Raw genomic sequence first — 13,419 nt, 5'->3', positions numbered from 1 at the left:
TGGGTGTGTCATTGTTCTGGTATGGATGTGTTCTTGTATTGGTCGTGGAAACAGAAGTGTAACGCTCAAGTCTCATTGTGGGAAAACACATGAAAAATGGCAACCAATTGTTGGAGATATGTTAATCTGCTTATTTATTTCTGTTGAGAGTGCTTGAGCAAAGTACCAAAACTTTATGGCAGTGTAGCCGTGTTTGCACTGCCCCTTCCCACGGAGGTCTCGCCTTGCATGCCTGCACTTGTTATCTGGTATTCCATAGCGTGCAACACAAAATATACATCAGAATGTATATAATAAGTATTCTAATTAGTATAATAAATTAAAGTGAATCTTTCTAGTTCACATTTGCATCTGTGTTTGATTATGAATTGCTAATACCTGCTTGTGGTGTTGTCAGGAAATGAGTGGAGCCGGGCGACCCAAATGCAGCTTGGACCAGGGTTTATTGAAGGGAAAAGGGAGTTGGGAGGGAGGAAGGTGGGCAACAAAGACACAGACGGGATAGAGACTCACGGCCAGCAGACAGGCAAACAGAAGTCCACTCGGACACGGAACAGAATCTGACCGTGAGCCTCCAGACAAGACTGGGGGGAAACTAGATGACAAGAACACTGGGCGCGGACAGGGACGGAAAACTACAGTAGACACCGACAAGGAGGAACACACGGGCAGGGTTTCAATACATCAGGTAACAAGAGCAAGAGGGAGCAGGTGACAGATATGACGATAACGAAGGGGTGTGGCTGAGGGAAGTTGCCGGCCGAGCGTCTCTGGCACGGCACGTGACAGGTGTGGCGGAAGAAAAAAAATCATATTTAAAAAATCAATCGCGTATTGGAAAGCATGTATCGTGATTGCCAAATAAAATCTCCAAAACTCTGGTAATTTGTGTTTAACTCTTAAATTCAGCTGTAATAAGCCACTGGCCAAACTCACAGACTGAACTGTCATTCTTAGTCTCTGCTCCCAGTTTTTAGACCAGTTCGAGGTGCGTTCCAGGTTCTGGTAACGCGAGGGTAATTTGTCCAAAGCCTTGACTGCTTTAGGTAGGTTACTTATCAACCTGGCTCTCTTTATTGCTGCATGAAACTTGGCTGAGGATGCTGTGGCAAGGTAACGCCTGAAAAAGATGAGTTTTAGATGTTAGGTGAGATTTTTGTAGTGGAAGGTAAAAATAGCTTTTGTTTTAGCAAAGCATACAGTATACTTCTTATCGGTCTTTGAGATCGCATACATTTTAAACATTTTGAGTAATGACAGTTATTTGGACTAATGCTTGTCTTGTGCGTATGAATATACAATAACCACATCACCTTTTAACAGCAGGATCGTGGGGACAATGGTAGTGATGCCATGTAGCCACTGCAGTGTGAGGACACAGCACATACTGATTTTCTTCCCAACATCTCCTCATCGTCTCTAAGATGCCTTCATCATTTACTGTTCCACTTGACAAAGTAGAGGATAGCTACAAGTACAAGAGGAAAGAGGACAAGAAAAGACCGCTTGGTAAAAGTATTAGAATGTTCAATAGTCTGGATATCGTGTGTTAGGTGCAGGAAGTCTTTTCAAGCAGAGTATATTTGTGTAAATGTTGAAACTCGTTCATAATCTTCTTCACCAAAGCATAGTCTCTTTCCAGAAGCAGCCAGAATACTCGCTCCATGTTATAAGGGTCCTAAATAATACACAATTTTAATTATTAAAAGACATTTACACTGCTTATGTACTACCTGCAACCAGTATGTGACAATGTCAGCTGATAATCGTGCAATTACAATTTATTTTAGCATTGCACTGTAAAAGCACCTGGATGTCAATGGCAGGAGCCAGTGTCTGTGTCACATTAGTTGCCATGGTAAAGTCACCAGAGGTTACTGTCCTATGAACAATGTCATTGGCATTCACCATGGCCACAAGCTTCAGGGGTAACCCCATCTTCTTCACAATAAAGCCAGCTGTGACAGAGATGGACAAAACAAGAGAGATATGAGTGTGTGTGTGTGTGTGTGTGTGTGTGTGTGTGTGTGTGTGTGTGTGTGTGTGTGTGTGTGTGTGTGTGTGTGTGTGTGTGTGTGTGTATGTATATATATATATATATATATATATGTATGTATATGTATATATATATATGTATATGTATATATATATATAGTGTGTGTGTGTGTGTGTATGTGTTATTGTATACAAAAAGTTACATCTAACAAAGCAGGATTAACTTTCTGTTTAGTGGCCAAACTAATACCATGAATATGTTTAACCACTAGAGCATGTTGAAAAAAATGTGTACGTAATTAATAAATAATTTGCCTTTGTTCCAATGTGTTCTTCTTTTTCCCTCACTACTGTGGGTTTATCAGCTTTAATATTTGTAATCCAAAAGCAGCTGTATGTGAAAATTCCATCCATCCATCCATCCATTTTCTGTACCGCTTAGTCCCCACGGGGGTCGCGGGTGTGCTGGAGCCTATCCCAGCGTCATCGGGCAGTAGACGGGGGACACCCTGAACCGGTTGCCAGCCAATCGCAGGGCACACAGAGACAAACAACCATTCGCACTCGCACACACACCTAGGGACAATTTGGAGTGCTCAATCAGCCTACCAAGCATGTTTTTGGGATGTGGGAGGAAACCGGAGTGCCCGGAGAAAACCCACGCGGGCCCGGGGAGAACATGCAAACTCCATACAGGGACGGCCGGAGGTGGAATCGAACCCGCACCCTCCTAACTGTGAGGCGGACGTGTACCCAGTGCACCAGCGAGCCATATGTGAAAATTGTGACATTTTATTTTGCATTGTATTGCGGGTCATCAGCCTACCTGCAATGTTACCTGCTCCCCCAGTGGGCACCACCGCCTCCAGTTCAGGCAGTGGTTTGTGAGCCTCAATCTGCTCCATATCACTTAGCTGGAAGTATGCAAAGATGAAATGCGCCAGCTGGATCATGATACGAGACCAGTTCACCGAGTTAAGGCTCATGAGGCCATGATATTTTACCAGTTCCTCATCGGCAAATAAATGACGGAGAGGCTGGTCGATATCATCAGAAGAGCCGTCCGCTTTGAAAACACACAACGCAAACCGGATATCATTTGGAGGCCGCCATTACAGATGCGCAGAACGGATACGCAAGACACGTCAGCTATATAAAGAGCGAGAGTTCAGTTCTAAACCTAAATGCGTATTACAGGTAATATTTTATTTCACAACACTTTGCCTTGTTCCTTTCCTCTCTGCTGTTCACTTCAAACACGCTCTATACGAACACAATGCTCTCGTATCAGACGCTTGCTCGATCACCTGCTCGTTTGCTGTCACAATGTACCCTACACAAATCCGAAACATTTCTTCGCTATCGAGTTTGCTAGCGCATGCGCAATGATACTGACCGGCAGAATAACATCCGGTTGTTCCCAAAGATGATCTTTTTTCTGAAATAATTTTACGTTTACGGACTTAAGTAAGAGTCAAAATTTGGGTGCGTATTATACATGGGTACAGGTTTTTTTCCAGCATCGACATGCCATTTCTAGGGTGCGTATTATACATGGGGGCGTATTATACATGGAAAATTACGGTAAAACAAACAAACGAAAAACATGAGTTCTCATGTTCTCTACCACTAGGCCACTGAGATGGCCTAGTGGTAGAGTGTCCGCCCTGAGACTGGAAGGTTGTGGGTTCAAACCCCAGCCGGGTCATACCAAAGACTATAAAAATGGGACCCATTGCCTCCCTGCTTGGCACTCAGCATTAAGGGTTGGAATTGGGGGGTTAGATCACCAACTGATTCCCGAGCGCGGCACCGCTGCTGCTCACTGCTCCCCTCTCCCCCAGGGGATGGATTAAAATCACACAGGGATGGGTTAAATGCAGAGGACAAATTTCCCCACACCCAGGTGTGTGTGACGATCATTGGGACTTTAACTTGACTTTTAACAACATCGAGGAGAAAAAAAAAGATTATCCTACAAGCCCAATATAAACAATCCTCCTCCACTCCAAACTGTTAATGTGTAATAATCTTGATATTGTTTATTGTAATTCAAATGAATCTTTGCTTGTGTTTGTTAAAAAATACACATAAAGAGGACCTTCAAAACAATCTCTGTTGTAATATTGAGCAAACAAATCAATTGAGTATTTTTCAACCCCCATCAGCCCCATAAACATAAATATAACCAAGCATCCCACCACCCACCCACCTGGAGCATAGTTGAGCATACGCAGGTCTGGCTCCTCTTCTGCCAGAACCTTGAACATCATATCTCGGGCCGCCTTGCCAGTACAGTACAGCACCCAAGAGGAGAAAGGCTTCAGCGCGTCCAGTGAGGAGATGTTGATCACGCAGCGGCACAAACCTGATTGCTTTGGAAAGGCTTGCAGCACGCGGGCAGTGAGACACAAAGCAGAGCTGATATTGAAAGATAGGTAGGAGTCCACCTCGGCCATGCTGGTAAAGCTTTTGGAGAATCGGGACACGTCACCTAGAGCCGCTGAGCAGACAGAATGAGGCAATTAGCTACTGTCAGGTTTAAATCGCTGACTGAACAACTATTAAGAGAAGAGCATCAGCAAACAAACCACAAGTGAGACAGAATATCAAGTCTTTTCTCGCGAGGAGTGCAGTACAGATAGTTTACAACAATCTCACAACACTAAATATCTGTGTACACTCCCGCTCTTTTTATTTGGATTTGCCCTGCCCACAATTATGAGACGAAAGCCCCTAAAGGAAGGGGGGAGCACGTGGGCTTTGCCTCGTAAGCAAAATAATAAGAACGTGATAAAAAGGAGTTTGAGTTGAGAAGAGAAAGTCCTTGAGCTCTAGCCAAAACATAGCAAGGGATGTTTTACGACCTTGTGTAGGATGAGACAAGCTAGTTTATTAATTACTGGATACGCACTAACATAATCTAACGATCAAGATAGTTTGGAAAACCCAGACTTTGATGGTCACTTGTAGGTTCATCTGAGGTGCAAGACAGCAATGAGGCATTACTTCACTGGTTCTTCTATATCAAACAATTTTCTTAGGTTCATTTACCTGACATGTTTCGGCGGGTTCTTTCGCCTTCATCTCTGATGATGGGTCTGTAGACCCAAGTGCAAAGAACCCGCCGAAACATGTCAGGTAAATGAACCTAAGAAAATTGTTTGATATAGAAGAACCAGTGAAGTAATTGAAAAAGAAAAAACAAGATGAACCTAGTACAACTAGCAATGAGGCATGTTGTCTAACAAAGCGGTCTTTGTTAAGAAGGGACTGTCTCGGTAGATGTCTTCTTTTTGCTGAGTTATCAGCTGCGTCCTGTCTGACCCAGCTGTAACCTCTCTCCTGGCCCAGCCGTACCTTTTCTCTTCTGTGGTACATCATAAAAACAGCAAGGCCAAACAGCAAGCATATATTGCAGTAATATTGCGGTAAAGCATTGATTAGAGAACGCATGATAACATATATATACATTTTTCTAACAATTCCCTCATTATCATAAGTTCTCAGAGACCATCTTATCACCCAAAACCGGCCACTTCAAAAAGATTTTCAGCCGTAGGATCACAAGTATGAGCACAAATAAGTTTACACCAAGAAAGGATAAACGTTGCGATATTATCATTCGGAAACACCCAGATATGGGAAGAAGTCTGTAGACCCAAGTGCAAAAATTCCATCATCATCATCGTTATCATCAACATGCTGGCGTTCAGACATTAGAGGCATACCCCGGCCATCTTGTCTTCCATGGGCGATATTGCTGTAGTGATGAGACGATTAAACAGAGCACGGAGATATGGAATACAACAACAACCACACAAGGTGAGTATAGCAGTAATTGAGGACACAAGGGCTTTATACTTCCCAAAAGCAGTCATCCACTTGTTGTGCTCTTTCATCCTCGTCTTGAGGGATTGCAAGCTTGCAATCGCCTTCGTCAGGCTCCCATCAGGGGCGGTGTCATTCTGGATGAAGGTGCAGCATTGTTCCCTGAACATTGCGCAGACCCTTCCTTTCTCAGACAACAACATAACAAGAGCATTGCGGTTCTGGATTGACATTAGGGAAGGCGTGGCTAGCTGTTCGTGCACTGCCTCAAGTCCCGCTTGTGTCCTTTGCCCAATTTCTGCATGTTGCAATGGTTGTAATGTATCATGTCGACGCTCTTGTTCATCGTACACCACCAGCAAATGGAAGACTCCCATCCTGCTACAATTTGGTCAATTAATTCTTATTAATCAGGAACTCCTCTGGGGACTCTGATTGCATCAATTTCAGTCAGATCATCGTCGCCTCTCAAATTTAAAGACATTTTGTTTGTTTGTTTTTCCAGCTTTTTCCCAGATCTTGGCATGTTGATACATATACAATTTAGCTTGACTACATTCTCTGAAAGCAATGGCTTCTTTTTTCTTTTTTTCAATGGATATTACCGTAATTTTCGGACTATAAGTCGCGGTTTTTTTTCATAGTTTGGGTGGGGGTGCGACTTATACTCAGGAGCGATTTATATACATATATATGGTTTTTTTCACTTTTTTGGGCATTTTATGGCTGGTGCGACTTATACTCCGGTGCGACTTATAGTCCGAAAATTACGGTACTATATAGAATGCTCTGTCACACATTTCACAATCAGTAGATGTGACAGATTTCACACAATCTTTGGTCAATGGCAACGATACAACATAAAGAATCGGTTGCAAATCCATACATATGACATATTCAATTTTTGCTTCTTGTCTTTACAGCTTGTTTTGCCATTAGCAATCAATTGTTTCGTTTTTCAGTAACTCTTATAGTTACCTGAAACAAAATATCCACATTAATTTTAGATATAATCATCCCATTCTTTAACATCTACAGTGGTTGTTGACAAAGTACACATATAAACATCATATTTTCATTGCAGTCCAGATCCGACACAGCAGATCATCCTGCAAAGGTCAAATTGATCTTTTAAACAACATTGTTTCCTTTTTTCTTTTTTATTTCTACCAAATTTTAATCATCCTTAGTTTCCCACTTGGTTCCAAAACATGGTAATCTATATTGTCGCCCAAACAATTTTATACGGGGTTAAACCCACAGTAATTGTAATATTTATGAACAGTTTGACCGGGTCTAAACATTTTGTCCATGATCTTCCAGTTTTTTCCATGCACATTTTCACACTTTATGTCCTGTCATGAGAATTAATTTCTGAAATCCCATATCTCGGCATTATTTCTTTACATAACGTTTTTTGCCACTGTTAAGGCATTCAGTGTTTTTGTTGAAGCCAATTCAAACCATTTTGAGAATGCATCTATTATGACCAGGCATTATAACCCTGTGGATTGTGTTTAGCACATGCTAAACTCTACAAAAATTTTGTTTTATAAATGTTTTGAATATGAATCAATTCATATGTTGTATAAAGCTGACTGAACTGCCCCATTATCCCCCCTCTTGAGCCATGCGACACACAACCATGGCTCAATATTGCTGCCCACTTGTATAGGTTTTTTGTAGGATAGGTCAGTCTTCTGGTCATTTATAGATACCATTCTCCACTCTTGCCCCTCTTTTCGTCCATAATCGAATTTCAGTCTATGGACTTTGTCGCTGCACATTTTTAAAAACGTTTCAGTAATTTAATCTGCTTCTTGTGTGTACAAAATTTGAAGCGTCTTTTGCACTACAGCTATGCGGTTCCGTCCGCAAGCTTGTTACCTCTTGGCACCTTATCAGTCTCATGTGTGCCCTGCACACGTGCATATAGCTATTTTTCGTGGCAATTGGACTGCTTCCACAACTAGCTTAGTTGTAGTTTCTTTTCAATCATTCTCTCATCGTTTATCACAAGAATCTTAGCAATTTGAATGAAAATCAAAATGTATGTTTTATTTTACTCAATTGTATGATTTAGAGCAGTGGTTCCCAAAGTGGGCGGTACCGCCCCCCTGGGGGCGGTGGAAAGATCTGGGGGGGCGGTGAGGAAGAAAGGGGCGGTAGGGGGGCGGTAGGGGGGCGGCAGTCGATTTGTACACAACACGCCGCTCTGGCCCAGTCAGATCCGACAGCATAGACTACAAAAGCAAAAGCTCAGGTTTGTAATTTCAAGCTTGTAATGTTCAGAATTTTATCTTATAATAAAAACCGCATTCTGGCGGTCAACATCATCTTGAGTTCAAGTCAACATGAAATTGGGGACTCGCCAGAACGCGCCGTGTTGTGTTGTGTTGAGCTGGTTAGGGCAGTGGTCCCCAACCACCGGGCCGCGGACCGGTACCGGTCCGTGGGTCACTTGGTACCGGGCCGCCAAGCCGCACAGAATTTTTTTTTTATCGACGATCAATTAATTCAGGTCAAGACACTCGTCCCGGTCACGTGACATGTTTCCCCAGTCGAGCCCGCAAAGCTAATATGTGGCGACAGGCTAACTAACCAGGCAGTGAAGCATTCAAAACTGCTTCAACACATGGAGACCAACACATGGTGTCATTGTCTCCGATTACGTCTAGATGGGACCGGCTCGTTTCTGAGAAACAAACTCAGGGCTCCCACTAATTCAACGTAATGGTAATGATATTATAAATGTATTATTTATTTATTTATATAAATGTATTATTTATTTATATAAATGCCGGTCCTTGGGGGGGGGGGGGGGGTGCTAGGAATTCACTGGAGAGCCAAAGGGGGCGCCAGCCTGCAAAAGTTTGGGAACCACTGATTTAGAGCATCCATATGTAGTAAAGTGTTGTATTACTACATATGATTTCATCTTCATTTAATTTGACACACCTTTCAAAATGCTTCTCAGTGTCCCAGTGCACACATGCTTTGCGTGTGTAACTGGTTGTCTCAACCCGTGTTCCACATCCTAATCTTTTCTCCCTCAAGGTGTCAAACCAATCAAGATAAAAAGACAAAAACCAACAAAATAACCGCCAGTAAATTAATATAATAGTCAATTGTTGTTGTTTCTTAACTTTAACTAACTCAATCACTCTCTTATTCTCAAATGTAAAAACTTGTGTAGTCTTGACACAACCAATCGACTATTTCTTCTAAATTTAGCTTTGAAATGTTATTTAATAATTTTGCTTCATCCAATTCCAGAAAGCAAGTTCTTTCCATCTCTCAAATTTTGTTTCATCAGGGCTAGGCATTAATGCAGTGTGGACCAGTTTCTGCCCACAAAAAATTGCTCGCCTTTCTTTTCTTCTTATTTTCACAAAATTGCTTTTGTTTTGCGGTGCAAATCAGATAGACTACAGTCTAGTAAATTCTTTTGTGCACCTACATTAGCCGATTTAGCACATAACACTGACAGCACACAGACAACACAAAAACAGCAGCCACAGCTCACAAACAATACCAACAAACAACGCTGCGCCAACATCATCCTCTGTTTTGATGTTTTTGGTTATACTTTTTTCTCATCAGTGTCTATTATCCTTCATGCAAATATTGTCACATCTTCCTTAAGCATCACCCTGTTACAAATATTCAAACATACTCTGAGAAACTCACACTTTCCCTGCTTCGCCCGCAGCCATAGCACCCCTCGTGCGAGGGGGGGGGGGGGGGGGCGCAGCATCAATGTTGATTGGTCACAGGCTGGCCATTTCCTGCAACAACCATGATGCCGGCCCACCGCCCACACGAGCATAGCAAAGGCCCACGTGCACAGCCCCGCCCCGCGACTACGCGCGAGCGCAGGCACGCTTATCAGTCTCGCCCTCTCAAAGGGCAGGCCAGCTTTGCTGTTGCGCCCTTCGTCATGTTCACATTCGACATCTTTCACTGTCTTCTACACAACATTTGCTGTCTCTTATTCTCGTCCTATCAAGCCACCGTTCTAGTCACTTTCTGCCACACACTGCTCATCTCAATTTCTCCAACCAACTTAAACACATTATCGCCTACTTCTCAATTTTCCTATTATTCCTAAACAGCTTCCTGAACATTCTCCATTACTGATGTCTTCCATAGGACACACATCTCACTCACGCACATATATACACGCCCATTCATGAGGATCCTCTGCGCGCACACGCACACACACCAACACAAAAGGATGACGCACAACATACGTATAAGACCACATAGATCCCACGAAGAACACCTTTTTGCTCGTCTTACTTGTCAGATTTATTCTTTATTTTACTTTTAGAAGTTATTTGTAATTCTTTTCCATTTATTTAGCCAATTTTAACTTCAGTGTTTCTTTATCTTACTTTATCCTTTTAACACAAATATCTCCTGTATATTTAAGCTAATTTCTCTTTAATTTTGGCAGCCAGGTTCCCACTTCATTACATGGAAACCTGATTTGATTTGGTTTTGGCCTAGCCATAACTGTCTTTGTTAATTTGTGCAGTCACGTGCCATGTGACCGTTTTCTCCGCAATTCCAGCATTCTATTGGAGGTTGCACAACTCCTCTTCCTCGGCCTCTAAAGCCTCCTCTGTTAGACATTGCTCGCCCTCTCTGGCCTTTCTGTCCTCTACCTGCATTTTGGTAAAAAGTGTCACTATCCTGGTCTACCAGAAAAGTGTCTTTTGTAGCTTTCATTCGTTTTCGTTTTTGTTTGTCTATTACTACTTTTTCCGCATGGAGGGCATGATTTATGTATTCCTCCAAAGTTCCGGTGTTCATGCCTATATAATGTTTGATCACCCAGCCTTGTATTGCTGGTCTGGACCCTGCGTGGATGGCATTTTTTAATTGCTGTTGATAAGCACCTTGAGGCGCATTATCTTCCACCAGTCCACTGTGTGTTTTAAACACTTTTGTCATTCGCACTCGATACTCATCAAAGGTTTCATTATCATTTTGCTTTGTTCTCCCTATTTCTGTATAATTTGCTCTGATTTCCTTTGACCAATCCATTTCTAGCGGGCTTTTCTGCCTAGTGGCTCTGTCCATCAACCCATAAGGAGGAGGTGATTCCTCAATTTTGTGTGTGTCATGTATTTGCGGATACAACTTCGCTATGATCTTTAGTTTTGAATTTGTAGCATGTGTTTTCTCTTCCCGCTCTTGTACTTCTTCTAGTTCTCCCTCAAATTTATATTTTTTAACCCATTTATCGAAATCTTTTTTAAGTCGGTCGGGATCCTGCCTTTCAATTATTTTCCAATCTTTGCATTTTAGTTCATGTCGGGGTAGGGACTTTCGCTTACTATCTAAATTTCCCATGGTTTATTTTTCTAAATTTTGGAGTTGGTAGTTTGAATGGCACCTACAGTGTCCTAAAACCAACTTTATTCACAGGACAGTGGTTAAAAGTTCGATGTGTGGTAAGTCTCCTTTCACCTCCCCGAAGGGAGCGGAGAGTTTTTGCCTCTGCCCCCACACAAAGCCACTGTTTACAATCCTGTGTGTTTATATAGAGGAGCGCTCAAATGAGATCACTCTCAGTCAAACCGTACACAAACACAAACACACCACGCGCGTTTTTTTTAGGAATAACAGAGGAGTCCGCCCCTCCCACTGCGGAATTTAACTAACGTACAAGTTAGGGGGCTCCACAACGCCCCTGCGGAATTTAACTGCTCCTATTGCACTTGATAGGGTCTAGAATTCTCAAGGTCTTTAAGTGACTTCTTGTCACTGCTCGTTTTAAGTGACCTCGTCACCGCTCATTCATTAGGTGACCTCTTGTCACCGCTCATCCATTTCTTTTTAGTAGAATTAATATTCCTACTCACGGTCTGCTGATTCTCCTCCTCGGATAGCCTCGTCAACCCTCCCGGTGTCCAGCCGGACTGATCGAGACAGTCCCGTCAAAGGGCTTTTGTTTACCTCGGCCGAGGATTTTCGCCTGTGTCGAAGAGTCCGCTGGAACCGTTCAAGGTGTGTCGAGGTCCCGGAACGAGCCCCCAATTTCTGTCAGGTTTAAATCGCTGACTGAACAACTATTAAGAGAAGAGCATCAGCAAACAAACCACAAGTGAGACAGAATATCAAGTCTTTTCTCGCGAGGAGTGCAGTACAGATAGATTACAACAATCTCACAACACTAAATATCTGTGTACACTCCCGCTCTTTTTATTTGGATTTGCCCTGCCCACAATTATGAGACGAAAGCCCCTAAAGGAAGGGGGGAGCACGTGGGCTTTGCCTCGTAAGCAAAATAATAAGAACGTGATAAAAAGGAGTTTGAGTTGAGAAGAGAAAGTCCTTGAGCTCTAGCCAAAACATAGCAAGGGATGTTTTACGACCTTGTGTAGGATGAGACAAGCTAGTTTATTAATTACTGGATACGCACTAACATAATCTAACGATCAAGATAGTTTGGAAAACCCAGACTTTGATGGTCACTTGTAGGTTCATCTGAGGTGCAAGACAGCAATGAGGCATGTTGTCTAACAAAGCGGTCTTTGTTAAGAAGGGACTGTCTCGGTAGATGTCTTCTTTTTGCTGAGTTATCAGCTGCGTCCTGTCCGACCCAGCTGTAACCTCTCTCCTGGCCCAGCCGTACCTTTTCTCTTCTGTGGTACATCATAAAAACAGCAAGGCCAAACAGCAAGCATATATTGCAGTAATATTGCGGTAAAGCATTGATTAGAGAACGCATGATAACATATATATACATTTTTCTAACAGCTACACTGAATATTTAAGATGGTAACAAGATAATTACAAACACAACACACAATACTGATCTTACCAGCGTTGTTAATGAGAATAACATGTTCTATGTCCGGTGAAAAAGACTCTTTCGCGGTCTGGACGACCCTCTCTGGTGCTTCCATCTGGGAGAGATCCAACACCACGCATCGAACCTCCAATTCCGACTCGACCAACTCTGTCTTAAGAGTCTGCAGCTCGTCACCAGATCTGGCTACCAGGACGAAGACCGATCCGTGCTTCACCACCCGCGCCATCTCCTTTGCAAGCGCCCGGCAAAACCTTTGGACGCCCCGGTGATGATGCACAATGCTTGGCCAAGATGCTCCATTAGCGCAACGCGAGGAATACAAGAATGAAGGAGGTAGAACTAAACGATTTCTCCCAGCTGTCAGCTTGCTACGCTTATTTGTGACTGTTCTTCTTGTGTTCAATAGGCGTGGCTAGCTGTCACTTGTTGCTCTATCGCCATTTCTCGGTTTCACGCTACTTTGACATGGCTCATTTTCTAACATCGCATGAAATAAACTTTTACATTTGTGGTCACGCCAAAATGCACAAACACGCACGCACGCACCCACGTACGCACGCACGCACCCACGTACGCACGCACGCACACACATACTCATACATACACACTCACACACACATACACACACACACGCACACGCACACGCACACGCACACGCACACACACACACACACACACACACACACACACACACACACACACACACACACACACACACACACACACACACACACACACACCCCTCTGCTCAGCCAAATTTATTGTGT

At 43.0% G+C, this 13,419-nt stretch overlaps 1 protein-coding gene and 1 pseudogene across 1 annotated transcript; both read right to left on the bottom strand.

Moving 5' to 3' along the window:
- Positions 1 to 424: 424 nt before the first annotated feature.
- thnsl2 (threonine synthase-like 2) lies at positions 425 to 3,083 on the bottom strand (the record flags this gene model as incomplete). The annotated part of the gene is made up of 5 exons (XM_037266290.1): positions 425 to 1,120; positions 1,314 to 1,471; positions 1,546 to 1,678; positions 1,810 to 1,958; positions 2,822 to 3,083. Coding segments are annotated over 3 exons (540 nt in total), but the record flags the coding sequence as incomplete, so codon positions are not given.
- Positions 3,084 to 4,037: 954 nt separating this feature from the next.
- LOC119131432 lies at positions 4,038 to 13,179 on the bottom strand (annotated as a pseudogene).
- Positions 13,180 to 13,419: the final 240 nt, after the last annotated feature.

The sequence above is a fragment of the Syngnathus acus genome, chromosome 12 (genome assembly GCF_901709675.1).
Source record: "Syngnathus acus chromosome 12, fSynAcu1.2, whole genome shotgun sequence".
Taxonomy (NCBI): domain Eukaryota; kingdom Metazoa; phylum Chordata; class Actinopteri; order Syngnathiformes; family Syngnathidae; genus Syngnathus; species Syngnathus acus.
Note: the sequence above shows the minus strand (reverse complement) of the source record. Positions and strands in the feature narration are given on the sequence as shown.